The sequence below is a fragment of the Carica papaya genome, chromosome 9 (genome assembly GCF_054855325.1).
Source record: "Carica papaya isolate Zhongbai chromosome 9, ASM5485532v1, whole genome shotgun sequence".
Lineage (NCBI taxonomy): Eukaryota > Viridiplantae > Streptophyta > Magnoliopsida > Brassicales > Caricaceae > Carica > Carica papaya.
This window is the reverse complement of record NC_142317.1, coordinates 16,985,279-16,998,763: the sequence shown is the minus strand read 5'-3', so window position 1 is coordinate 16,998,763 and position 13,485 is coordinate 16,985,279. Positions and strand designations below refer to the sequence as shown.

The 13,485-nt window shown below is 35.3% G+C and overlaps 2 protein-coding genes across 4 annotated transcripts; one reads left to right on the top strand and one right to left on the bottom strand.

Moving 5' to 3' along the window:
- Window positions 1-392: 392 nt before the first annotated feature.
- Window positions 393-4,265, top strand: LOC110825524 (Serine/Threonine-kinase ATM). Of its 2 annotated transcripts, none has more exons than XM_022055987.2 (2): window positions 393-611; window positions 823-4,265. In XM_022055987.2, exon 2 carries the CDS (start codon window positions 1,009-1,011, stop codon window positions 4,132-4,134), a length of 3,126 nt encoding a protein of 1,041 aa, XP_021911679.2. In that variant the 5' UTR covers window positions 393-611; window positions 823-1,008; the 3' UTR covers window positions 4,135-4,265. The 2 variants fall into 2 exon arrangements, with proteins under 2 accessions (XP_021911679.2, XP_021911678.2); XM_022055986.2 differs by having other exon boundaries at window positions 393-636.
- A 4,433-nt stretch (window positions 4,266-8,698) lies between these two features.
- On the bottom strand, window positions 8,699-11,152 carry HCA2 (Dof-type zinc finger DNA-binding family protein). Of its 2 annotated transcripts, none has more exons than XM_022055675.2 (2): window positions 10,925-11,152; window positions 8,699-9,884 (listed from the first exon to the last, which is right to left on the bottom strand). In XM_022055675.2, the coding sequence occupies exons 1-2, from the start codon at window positions 10,973-10,975 to the stop codon at window positions 8,976-8,978; spliced, it is 960 nt and encodes a 319-aa protein (XP_021911367.1). In that variant the 5' UTR covers window positions 10,976-11,152; the 3' UTR covers window positions 8,699-8,975. The 2 variants fall into 2 exon arrangements, with proteins under 2 accessions (XP_021911367.1, XP_088067936.1); XM_088211810.1 differs by having other exon boundaries at window positions 11,010-11,142.
- Between the last annotated feature and the right edge of the window lie 2,333 nt (window positions 11,153-13,485).

The following is a 13,485-nucleotide window of genomic DNA, read 5'->3' as shown; positions in this document are numbered from 1 at the left end:
ATATGCATTTATATTTCTTTCTTTATTAATCATATTTTAGAGAGTTATAATTTGTGTTCGTATCTTTAGTAGTGTTACTAAAAATGGTCGTTAAATCTATAAATATTTTCTAAAAAGATTATGTTAACAAAATTTATTCTATAAATATAATTAGAACTAATAAACACCATTAACTTCTAACCCTTTATATTTACGCCATTGATTTGAAAAGAAAAGAAATTTCTTCCGTCATTATTATTAAACTAAATTGAAAAAATATATAACATACATGTTTTTTTTTTTTTTAAATAATTATAAAGATAGAAATTTAATTATAACTTATCCCTATTTGACTATTTCGGAAAATACTATATTTACTGAAGTATGAATTTAATCTACACTCTTTCAACGTCTTGCAATAGGGAATTGTCACTGTGTTTTTCTACTATAAATACAGATAATCCAACCTACATCAGCACGGGAAGTACGTACAAAACAAGAGTCTTCCCCGAGTAATTACAGTTCACCGTTTCTTTTTAGGATCCAGAGAACCTTTTTTTCGCAGCAAGAATCAACCTTTTTATCGACTCGGCCGAGTCCGACCGATCCTTGTCTCATTCCATTTTTTGAATGTAATGATTTCTTTTCGATGTATCTGTAAGTTGTTACTTCCTCGTATTTTTAATTTGTTTTTTCCGCTGATTTTGTTATTTTGTATGGTTTCCGTTTTCCTTTCTCTTGTTATGATTGTTTTACTTGAATAATTTTTAATTGCATGTTTATAAAGGTTTGATTTTTCTTCTCCTTTTTTTTTTTTTTTCTTTTGTTTTGCTCATTGAGCAGCAGCTAAATGGTTGTAAATTTTGTGCATTGTCGAGGAAGAGGTTTTTTTTTTGGGTGTATTGTTAGTAGTGTGGAGAACCCTAAAGCCCTATGGACTATTGAACCCTAAAACCCAGATGATAAAACCCTAGAAGGAGCTTTCGGGTGTCATCAGGGTTGTTTGGTTTGAATGTAAATGCTCCTGGGATGTCATCCAATTCAGAGTTTCAAGCGCTGCAAAATGGTGAAGAGACTGGCATGGGCAATGAGGATACCAATGCAATTAAGGTGGAGGCAGAAAAATTAGCAGATGATGTTGAAAGAAAGGAATCTTTTTCCGGTGCCAATGCAGTGGATGGCGTTGGAGAGAATCATGTTAATGTTGCTGGAATGGAGAAGAGTTGTTTGATGAACGAGGACCAAGAAAGTGCTCAGGAGGTGCAGTTGGATGAGAAGTTAGTGGGGCTGGACGACCATGGGAATGAGGAAATTGTAGTTGAGGATATTGTGAGGGATGAAGATGTGAGGGAAGAGGATGTTTTAGGATCAAATGGAGTTGATTCAGTTCAGAAGATAGAAGTTTCTGGGGATAATATATCCCTTTTTGTGGATCTTAGTGGATCTTTAGGTGGAGCCAACCAAGGCAATCTTGTTGAAGCTAAGGGTAGCGAGTCAGTAGTGTCTGGGGAGGAGACAAATGAAGCTAAGGATCAAGAAAGCAAGTTTTATGTGGGTGATATTGTGTGGATTAAAACAAAAAACCAGACTTGGTGGCCAGGAAAGATTTGTGATCCTTCAAGCACAACAGGGCATGCAATTAAGACTGGACAGGATGACTGCTTGCTGGTTTCTTACATGGGCAGTGGCCATGTTGCTTGGTGCTCACTATCCCAGTTGAAGTCATTTCATAAGAACTTTGAGCAAATGTCAGGGAAAAGTAAGGCCAGAAGCTTTGTTCGAGCAGTGGAGAAAGCTTTGGATGAGTTTGCGAGACGTCTAAAATTGGAAATGACTTGTTCCTGTGAATCAAAAGAAAATAAGCAGTCAACTGGAAATGCTGAACCATTGGAAGTTGTTCCACGGCCAGAGAGGAAATCAGGTGAACTTGGAGAGTTTTCTGTCACCCACTTTGAGCCTGAGAAGTTCCTCTTGCAACTCAAACACCTTGCAGTTGTTGTCTCAGTGCCTGAAATGCTTGAGCTTACTGTCATCCAGAGTCGTATATCGGCTTTTTATCGTACCAAAGGGCATAGGCACTTGCCTATTAATCAACTCTTGGAACCAGCTGATGTTGAAGAGAATCCTATTGACAGCTTAGCGTCTAGAAGCAATATTGATGTTGAACCAGAGCACTATGGGAGTGATGCTACTGAAGTAGGAGTTATATCAAGCAAACTAGCATCCGGTTATAGGAAGAGAAAGAGGAAGACGAGTTCTGAAGTCAGAAATGAAGGTGATGAAATTGAAGGTCCTAACAGTGGTACCTTGGCATCTCCTGCAAAAAAGGAGGAATCTAACACCTTGGGATCTTTTACAATAATGAAGAGCAAGACTTCTGGTGTAGGAAATGGTGGTGATTGGAGTGAGGGAAAAAATGAAAAGAGCTCTGATTTTAGAGAACGGAAGAAGAGCAAGTATTTGTCTTATCCTTATGTAAGTTGGGGAAGCACAGACATGCCTAGTGAAACCGATAATGCTACTCAGAGAGCTTCTCATGAAGTATCAGGTTTAGATGCAGGTACGGATCAGTTTATTGGCTCCCCTTCCGCAGTTAAAGGTACTGTGAAACGTTTCCAGAAAAAATGGTTTCATAAGTTCATATGTGGCAATGATATATCCTCTAATCAAGAATTCATTAATACGTCTCCAGCTGAGTTGCTTTCTAAACTCCAATTTACGGCCGTAAATTGTCTTTGTTCTAATGAAATTGAAGATTTTGATTTAATAGAATGGTTCTTCTCCAAATTTAGAATCTCTGTATATCATGATGAATCAATTTATGAGATGCATTGCAAGAAAGTCATTGGTCTAAAAGATGCTGCAGTGGCCGATTCCATCCCCTTGGAAAAAGATTCACATGACAAGTATCAATCTCCAGCCAGGAACCCTGAGAAGAAGGTGCGAAGGAGAAAGAAAAGTTTGAGCTTGGAGAGGTCAAAAATTAATTCTCTCTCTGGTATCTCAGATGATGTGAATGTAAAAATTGCGACAAACAACTTATCAGCAAAAGATTCCCAACTAACAGGCTCTCATGATCCTCAAGGGAAGGAAACTCTAGATAGTCAGGAGGTTAAACAAGCAGTCACTGTCATTCCTGATTTAAATAGTAATGGCACAACATCCATCTCTGCGGTAGAAGCTTCCCAGTTTATGGTCCATGTTAATGCTGAGACTAAGAAGAGAAAGAGGAAAGCTGTTTCAGGGCCTTCAAAATCCAGTATCCCTGATGTGAATGAAAATGATGCAAAGTCAAGCTCGTTGATGGTAAATTTGCAGTTGGCTGGGCCAAATTCTTCTTTCAGTTCAGAACCCAGTCCAATTAATGGGAAGTGGCTTGCTTTTGGCATTCCAGATGCCAATGGAAGCAATGGTGATCAAGGCCAGAAGAAGAGAAGACGGAGGAGGAAACAAACAGCAGAACCACCAAATACTGAGCCTGCTTCTGCTATACCAGATTTAAATGGGAGTACAACTGAAGCGATTGGGTTGGGAAATGAATTTACTGAGACAAACTCCTCTTCGCCTCAAGTTAAGCCTAAGCGGAAGAGGAGACGGAGAAAAGGAGAAAATGGAGGTGCTGTAATTAAAAGTTGTGACCTAGGTGTGAGTAGTAGAGGATCTCTAGAGACCACTCTTGTCCTAACATTTGCATCTGGAGCTTCCATGCCTTCAAAAGAAGTTATAGTTGGAACATTCTCCAGTTTTGGGCCTTTGAAGGAATCAGAGACGTGGTTGTTGGAAGATTCTGGTACTGCCCAGATTGCTTTCTTAAGGGATGTGGATGCTGGAGAAGCAATTCAGAGTCTAGAAAAGAACAATCCATTTGGTGAAACACTTGTCAATTATCAGTTGCGAAATCAGTTGCCAGTTCACAGAGCCTTAATACCTCATCCCATGGATGGACTTCGGATGCCCATAAAGCCTTCTGGTCCAAAATGTCACCCTGGTGAGGTGCCTCCCATTGATTTTATCAAGCAGAATCTGGAGGCAATGACATCGATGCTGGAAAAGTCAGGAGATAATCTTTCTCCTGAGATGAGAGTGAAACTGGAGAGTGAGATTAAAGGCCTCCTGGAAAAGATCAGCTCCATGCCCAGTTCATCCTCTTCATAACTGTAAGATTGAAAGCATCTCTATTTAGCATTTTTTTAAATTGATGTAATGAATAGTTTGGTACAACCAGTAGTTTCTGAACCTGAGTTCCTGTTTATTTTATTCCCCTTTATCAGATGTTGCTTTGGCAATCTGCTCTCTCTCTCTCTCTCTCTCTCAATATTTAATTTTTGTTATATGAAGAGAGCACAAGCGTTGGGAAGAATTTAAGGGAGCCATGCATCTCTGCTAATTGAGTTTTTTGTTTTGCTCTTGTGAAGTCCTGTCTTTGTTCTTGTACATGTACATGCATTTGCTTGGAAAATCTTGAAAAGGATTTTTTTTTTTCAGATATAGTGTAAGTTCAAACTTGCAATGTAATTGTAAGTAAAATTACTGTTTTAATTGTTAAAAGATTAGTATAATTGATTAAAAATTACCAACTGAAGCTTTATGGGTTTAAGGTTATTTGGTTCTCTGTTCCAACCACGGTGTGTATTTGGGGGGTATGGGTTTTACCACGTGTAGATTTTCCCTTCCTGGGTAATAAGAAAGTCAAATAGTTTTTAAAATTCTAGGCTGTAGTTGGGGGTTGTATATATAGGTTCTTGCTTGTAAGGGGAGAGAGGATTATGAGCAACAGACTAAACCTAACTTGAGCTACTTACTACTCCATTTGGATTTATTTCTTAAAAAGAAGTGTCCTTATACCACTATGGGCACTTTCTGTTGAAAATTATTCTAAAAATAAATATTTTTCATTTGCAAACAATAAATTCATAATTTAATTGATGGAGTGTGAATATTTGCATAATTATAAGAAGTATTCTTATTAATTGATTAGTACAATATGAAGAAAATTAATTACAAATTTTACATTGCCCAAGTTATACTCACTTAACATGTAAATAAATTAGGAATTTATAACAGTATGGAGTTTAAAAGAAAATAAATTATAAATTGAATACGAAAGCGAAATAATAAACATTTCTTATACAATAATTTAGAATATCCAAATGGGATATGAGAATAACTCTTCTAAAAGAACAATGAAAAATCAAAGAAATAAATAGAAAGTAAACAACTGAACATCCTATTCGCAACCCTTTTGTGGATTGAGATATGAATCTTGGTTCTCTTGATCTGAAATGATTAATAAAAGAGTGAGTTATATTAATCCAGTAAGAATGTTACACTACTCACTGATATAGAAATGAAGGTTAGTAAAAATTATGTAAATAACTAATAAAGCTCTTAATTTAAGTAAATTCATTTATCATAAATAAAATCATTTATTGTATACTTACCGTAACGAAATTTTCAAAACTAACATATAGAGACAATAATACAAACAATATCATAATATCATATTTAATTAACCAGAATAACAACTTTTCTTTTCTATCTGCTTACTGGTATCTATGGGGGTCCATAAGAATATCTCCACTACGCATGAACCCTTATTCAACATTGTCAACTGACCGGCCGTCTCCATACTCCATCCGGTATGAGCGCCAAAAATATCATCGCTTAATACTCCGTCTGGTATAAAACATGCCGTCCCCATACCCCATCGGGTATGGGCGCCAAAATATCAATTCTCGATACTCCGTCCGGTATGAGGCAAAGTTCACGGTAGAGTTACCTATGTACCCAGTCCATCCACCATCTCTTAGAATATCCAGTAAGGCTACTATTTATTCATTCACTTAATCAAGTAATTCGCGTTTACATTTAATTTTCAATTTAACTGTAAATTACGCAATACAAGCAATACATGCATCAAGAAAACACAACCGAATCATCTTACCAATTTCAGTATATTATTATGCTTTTGAAACTGTAAAATTAAACAATCAAGTAAAACAGGATAAACAATGATAAATAACTTGTTCAAGTAGTAACTTGTAATTAATTATCGAAGTTTTCTAAATTATATAAAATGTCGTATTATTTATACTTAAACTTCAATTTCATTATAGAGAATAAGGTGAGGGATTCTTACTTGAATCAATGTCCGAATACTAAACTTTCAGCTGCACCTACTGGTGGTCTCTAGGTTCCCTGAATTTTTCTTCGGAGATTAAAATACACTTCAAGTACCTAGAAATATCCCAAAAAATTCAAAATCGGTGTTAAAACCCTTTTTCGGCCAATTTCAGAATTCTAGTGTCGCCACTAGCAGCGGCGGCTTGCCTTGGACTGGCCGTTTTTTACCAGTTTTGGCCGATTTTATTGTCATCCCTGCGAGAAAATACGTTAAGCGACATCGGTTGGCCAAAAAAACTCAAAAAATAGAAGCTTATTGACGACAGGGTTTTCTGGTGTAGCGGCTCCGCCGGCTCACCTTTGCGGTTAGACATTTTTCTTCAGTCAACTTGTGAAAAATAGAATGGTGAATACAATTATGAAAAAATCGCACGAGACGAGAATCAATAAGGATCTCATCGAATGCGATTTTTGATTTTTTTCGCCGCTCGGGCTTTACTCATGATTTTCGCCTCATCCACTGGTCGTTTTGCTCCGATTTGGCCATGGAGTGTTCAAAATCAACTTTCGAGCAAATAAATTTTTTTTACTGTTTTTAGCGATTGGAGGTGGCGCCGGCACGGCGGCGGACAACTCCCTTCTCTGGCGACTGATTCTTATTCTCCGGCAAAGGGCTAGCAGCTAGAGTTAGGATTCGGTGTAAAGTGAGATATTTATACCCGTCTCTCTTTAAACTGGATCGTCTATCGCGTTTGATCTCGACCGTACGATCGCGTTTAAAGAGAAAATGAATCTAAACTGTTCATTGTGATTTGATATGTGTCGTACGATCGTGTTTAAATAGAAAACGAATCTGAACCGTTCATCGCATTTAATCATGACCGTCCGATCGTGCTTGAGGAGAGAACGAATCCGGACCATCCACACGCGGGGGGAACAAATCCGGATCGTCCGATCGTGAGCACGTGGATTGCCAGTGTGGCCTTCTGCGCGACATCAAATCAGCGTTCCTTACCACGCAGCGCACTCCGGTTCGTCGAGGCTGCTGACTGGGGGGTATTGTACGTGGTATATTTTTTTTAATTCGATTTTTCTTTCAAAAATACTATCCGAATCCAAATTTTTACATTTTTTTCCTAAAATTATTTTCAATTTTATCATACACTTATTTTTTCCTAATTTTTACATTAAATAAAATTTATAAATTTAAATTTTATATTTCTGTATATTAATTTTAATCTTTTAAAATTAATTTCGGATATTACAAAATTGATAAAATAATTATGGTAATAAGTATTGCAACCTAAGTTTACATACTTTCATATTCTGCATTTTCATATCAATTCACAATATGGTAAGAAATATTTTTTCAAGATTTTGTTATCATTATATTGAGCTTACTTCGAGTTTCAATTTCATTGGGTACGAGTAAAAATATAATATAAATTGAATCAAAATAATATTTTAATTTTAGTTATTTGCATATTAAATTTATATGTCCCAAATTTAAATATAAGACGTGCCAAATATGTAATCGAGTGAGTTTATAAAGTTTGATTTATTTTAGATAAACTCATTTTACTCAAGATATATACATTAATATTATATTTTAAATATATAAAAAATGTACAACTATATATGATTAGAATGTCAGATTTAGACGGGTCTTTTGACTCCAAATTGAACATGAAAACGACCCAAAAAAAACTCAACTATGTTGATTCAGTCTCCATTAAATAAATATTTTATTTGTATTTAATTTTTTTGTCACTAAGAAGTATTTTAATTAGCTATTTATTTAATTACTCTTTAAATCTCCTTTTACAGATTAACCATATCATACATATATTTATATATTATATACTATTATTTATGTCACAGTACAAATATTATATAAAAGAGCCAGCCGTTAACGTTTGAGATGGGACAGGCCCCATAAATTTTATCATGTAATAAATATTTCACAACTGGAAACAGTCGTAAGAGAAATTATCAGTGCTGAATTGATTGAAGTTGCTCTAATCCTGTTTCCCTTTGGTATTTGAAGAAGGTAGGAGCTAGGCTAGTGTGTGTGTGTGTGTGTATATATATACAAACAAAACGTATGTATGCGTATGTGTGTATATATATATATATATATATATCTAAAGTGAAATGGTACACACAACTCCCAGAGAATTTTTTGCTTTTCCTGATGCCTACTTTACTTATTCCTCCCTTTTCATGTCTTCCACTCCCAACCAACCAGTTTAAAACTTTCATCACTAATTAATTATATGCAGTTTCTACGAAAGCACAGAAAAAAGACCAAACATGGACCAAATAACACATTCTTCCAAACTATATATATATATATTATATATTATATTTATCATGAAAAGCACTGCTACTGTATGTTCCTCTATCTCTCTCTCATATATATATATATATATATATATATATAACAACAAAAAATCTGATTCAGAATTGAATGTCTTACATTCATGCAGCCTAAGACACCAGATTTGAACATAAGCAACAAATAACTAAAATAATCATATATATATATATATATGTTAAACAAAAAGGTAAAATTAACAAAAAAACAAAAAAGAGAAAAACAATCCTAAATAATTCACTGAGGTGGTCAATTTCTGGACACTCAAAAGTTTCTCATTCAAACAGTACTATTTTTGTCAAGTAGTCTATACATGAAAATTGAAAGACCACCCATGAAAAAGAACACAGAGAGAAAGCTCTTTCTCTATCCAACCCACTTAATTATATAGGATAATCCTACTTAAAAACTAACTAACTGCATTACTAATTTAATCACCCAGATGATGATGATGATGATGACGACGACGACGACGACGACGACGATGATCAGTTTTTCAGACTAATTGGTTTGTAGTCGTGGAGGAGCCATAGCCGTTGATCATCCCAGTCCAAGAACCCAAATTGTTAAGGTACCCAAATGTAGTATTGTCCTTGCCAACTTCTTGATCTTGCCATTGAAGGGATAAAAGTGATTTGGGATTTGGCTTCACGTCAATTGTATTTTGTTCTTCATTTAATGCATCATACGGCAGCATTAGCCTCTGGCAACTATCTATGAAACTCCCATTATCATTCCCATCAATCGCCAACCCAAATGGAGAAGAACAAACCCCATTAAAATTTCCTATTCCCAACCCACGATTACTGCCCATGTGATCTCCAATCCCACCACCAACCATTCCCCCAATGAAATCATACTTACTCTCCATGAAATCAATCGGCCTGGGATTTTCAAGCTGCATCAAGTGATGATGATGATGATCATCATCACCAGGGTTTCCAATACCATGATGAGCGCCGAGAATGGTGGTGAGATGCTGCGAAAACTGAACATCAGGAAACGAGAGGTGCAGATCAGTGGGATTATGATTATGATGAGAGGAAGATGAACCAGGAGTACTAATTTGATTGATAGACTGATGATGATGATCGTTAGCTTTCTTGGATGAAGTTGCAGAAACCTTCTTGTTTTTCCGACAACCACCGCCGACAGGGATGTTTCGGAGAGTGCCACCTTTGGTCCAGTAACGGCGACAGGTTTTGCAGAAGTACCTGGGCTGGGATAGGCTGTAGTTGTTGTAGTAGCAGAATTTGGTGTGAGTGGAGTCACATCTGGGACACTTGAGAGCTTGATCATGCTGGGGTCTAAGCCTTCTCTCCATCAATGGTCTTGAACATGTGAGCATGTCACCAGACGGGGGTGACGAAGAATCCATGCCTGACTGATCCTCGTGAATCGTGCCCTGAGAGAGAAGGTTTTGTGTCAGATTGATTTTGTCTTGGATGACTAGACATTCTTTGTTCCTTTTCAGGTGTCAAATAATAATAGCAGGACTAAATATTCCTCTCTCTTTTTTTTTTTTTATATTTTTCATGTTATATATATCTACCCAACTTACCTCCGCCTAGCTGTATGAATGTGTATGTGTGTGTGTGTGTGTGTGTGTGTGTGTGTGTGTGTGTGTGTGTGTGTGTGTGTGTGTGTGTGTGTGTGTGTGTGTGTGTACTCTCATATTCACGCACTATCAGCAACCACATGAGTGTATATCTATATTAAAACGGCAAGGATCACATTTCCGGAACCCAACAATGAATTAAAAGTAGTAAAATGCGTGTAGAAGTTTAGCTTCCAAATTCAGTAAAAACAATAAAACATTTAGTATCATTTCACTTATTCTTAATATATATATATATATATATATATGACATCTTCCTTACATATGCAGTTTCTTTTAATATTTTGCCAAATACAGCATTGTTTCCTCTTGTTTCAGACAATGCAGTACTAAACATTGTTCAATACGATTAAATAGTAAAAATATGAAAGCAGATTTTCTGTGTTTATAAATATCTATATATGCGCATATATGAATAATTTTGCCACCTAAGGTGACATCAATTCATGAATTCATCCTGGTGCTGAACAGATATCAACAGATAAATAAATTATCTGGAAAAACAAATTAACGCATTGTCTCTAAAAAATAAGGTCATCCATGTACTTTCTTTACAGAGTTAACCACACCAACAAGATCAAGAATAGTTGAGAAATTAATCTCGCATATATAATAACATTACATGAACATAATAAAAAAAAAAAAAAAAAACTGTTAAAATCCTCCCACCAAGAACATCTAGCTTAAACAATGTAATGCTCTCTAGAAAGAGTTCTTGGCCATAAATTAAGTAGTACTTGATGGTATAGCTAGTCGAATTAAAACATTACATATATATATATGTATATTTGATGAGAGAATGAAATGCATGGCATTTAAGGGCATACCAGTAGCCAATCAGATGAATCCATGCAAACTTGCAGAGAAGTAAGACCCATGAGTCAAATATGGTAATAAAGAGACGGGCAATACCAGTTTTGCAAACTGAAAACAGATGAAAGCCTTAATGGGAAGATGAAGAAAGAGTGAGGAGTGAGTGAGTGAGAAGAGAGTGGGTTGTGAGGGATGGAGGAATGGCTGTGAATAAGAAGGAAGAAAAAGGCAATGGCCGTATATTTGTATAGGAGTATATACAGGAGTATTATGAGTACAGAGTACATATATATATATATATATAGAGAGAGAGAGAGAGAGAGAGAGAGGAGTTTTGATATGGTATGATTGTATGTAGAGTTACGGTCGGTGGGTTAAAACGTACGGTGGGTCACCACTGTGTCTGGTGAATGTTGAAACAGTGGGCCCGGATCTTACATCAGCTTGACTAACACTCAGCTGGCAAATCAATGGCGGTGATGTCATTGTCATTGGGGAAATCACAGCCGTCGGATGTGTATACGTCAGAAATCGCGGCGTAGTCGTCACATGGACTCGCGTTTGACGTGACACAAGCTCCAAAGACAGAGACAGAATAATTTTGGGGTTTTCGATAAAGAAGCCGAAGGAATAACCAAACACCACTCCATTTGCGGGCCCCAGAGGGTGGGCTCCACTCGCTCGCCCCCCACAAGCAAAGGATCGATTCCTCACACCACCACCACCACCACCATCCTTGTCACGTGCCACCTCATCCACGTTACTCTCGTTGCTGAACCAAATCCCTCTCTAAACCGTTTTATAACCAAACATCCGCCGCATCATCCTCACGTGCCATTTTTTGTACATATAAACATCGGTTTTTGTCATGACGGTTATATTTTTAATTTTATTGTTAACGTACATTTTATATATATATATATTACGTTATATTTTAATAGATATTTAATTTTTAATAAAAAGATAAATTTAAAAATTTAACTCTATTTAAAAATTAATAATATAAAATTTAAATTTGAATTCATGATAAATTAAGTAAGAAATTATGATAATTAATAATAATAATATGGAAAGGACTATGTTATATTCCCTCCAAAATAATTTTCTTTAAAACAAATAGGGGGGGGGGGGGGGGGGGGGGAATGTTATGTTTTAATTTTTGGTCTAAAGTAGAATAATCTTTTTTTTTTTTTTAAATTTTTCAATGGATTTAGATTAATATATAATATGTATAGTTTGGCTTTTTGCTGTCCAAAATTTGGTTCAAATGAAAGATTCTATGGCTAGCTTGGGCGGGCAATCGTTATGCTTTGTATTCCCAAAAAAGAAACAACAATAACAAAATTTTATCAAAATATATTATTGATTTCCAGATAAAATTTCAAAGTAAATTATTAGAATTAAAAATGAAATCAAACCCATATCACATTTGGTGTGATATATATATATATATATATATGTGTGTGTGTGTGTGTTTCTGGGGGGGGGGGGGGGGGGGGAGGAAGGTGGCTTGAAGAAGACGATGGAAGATTAAAAGGTAGTTGAAAATTGTGAGGTGAATAAAGTGCATTTGTTTCTTAACGGGACCGACTGTAATTTTAAACCTTATCATCACATCTTTTAACCATATCTATCGAATTCCATCATGATCCAATTCAAGTTTTGAATTCTGTGATTATTACCATTTTTTTTATTAATTTGGTTTTTTTTTTTTAAAAAAAAAAAAGATCAAATGACACAGTAACCAGCTATTTTCTTTACAAAAATATATGGGGGTTGATTCGAATTTGATATTATTAAACTTCATCGGTGTATTTATATAAAGAAATAAAATATAATTATATTTATATATCTGGGCAAATATTTTTACTTCTTTATTAATATAAATATATTAATATAATAAAATGACTCTAAATTTGAACTCGGGTTTTATAGGACGGGTTATGAAATTAGAATTTGATAAAATTCACTCTTAAACTCTCTCGGCTGCCATCGCTCAAATTAATAACCATCATGCAAGTTTTTGCAAAGTACACACACACACACACACACATATATATATATATATATAGCATGTATATTAAGGCATGTTGATACACATGGGAAGCAGTACTTTTGTCTCGCAAAATAAAAAGCAATCTATTCCCCTTGAATATTTTTGACAGCCCCCCCCCCCACCAACCCGAATAGCTATATATATAGATAGAGCATATAGCATATACATTGTGTAGCAACAATATAGCCTAGACCGCAGCTACTTCAGAACAGAACGTAAATTAATATTTATCCATCATTGAGTAAATGACAAAGACAGAAAATCTTGAATTTCAAGATACTGCCATCACCATATATATATATATATGTTATCTTTACATTTTATACTTTTGGCTTCTTTCGTTTCTTCTTTCTCCTCCGTTTCTTTAGCTAAGATAAAACTTTGAAAAAAGCTGTATGTGATCTACATAAATTCAAAAAAAAAAAAAAAAAAAATACATCTCCCAACTCGTATAACCTAAACTAAGAAAGTTTTTATTATCACTTGCCTATGAAAGACATATTATTAATAAATTTCTTA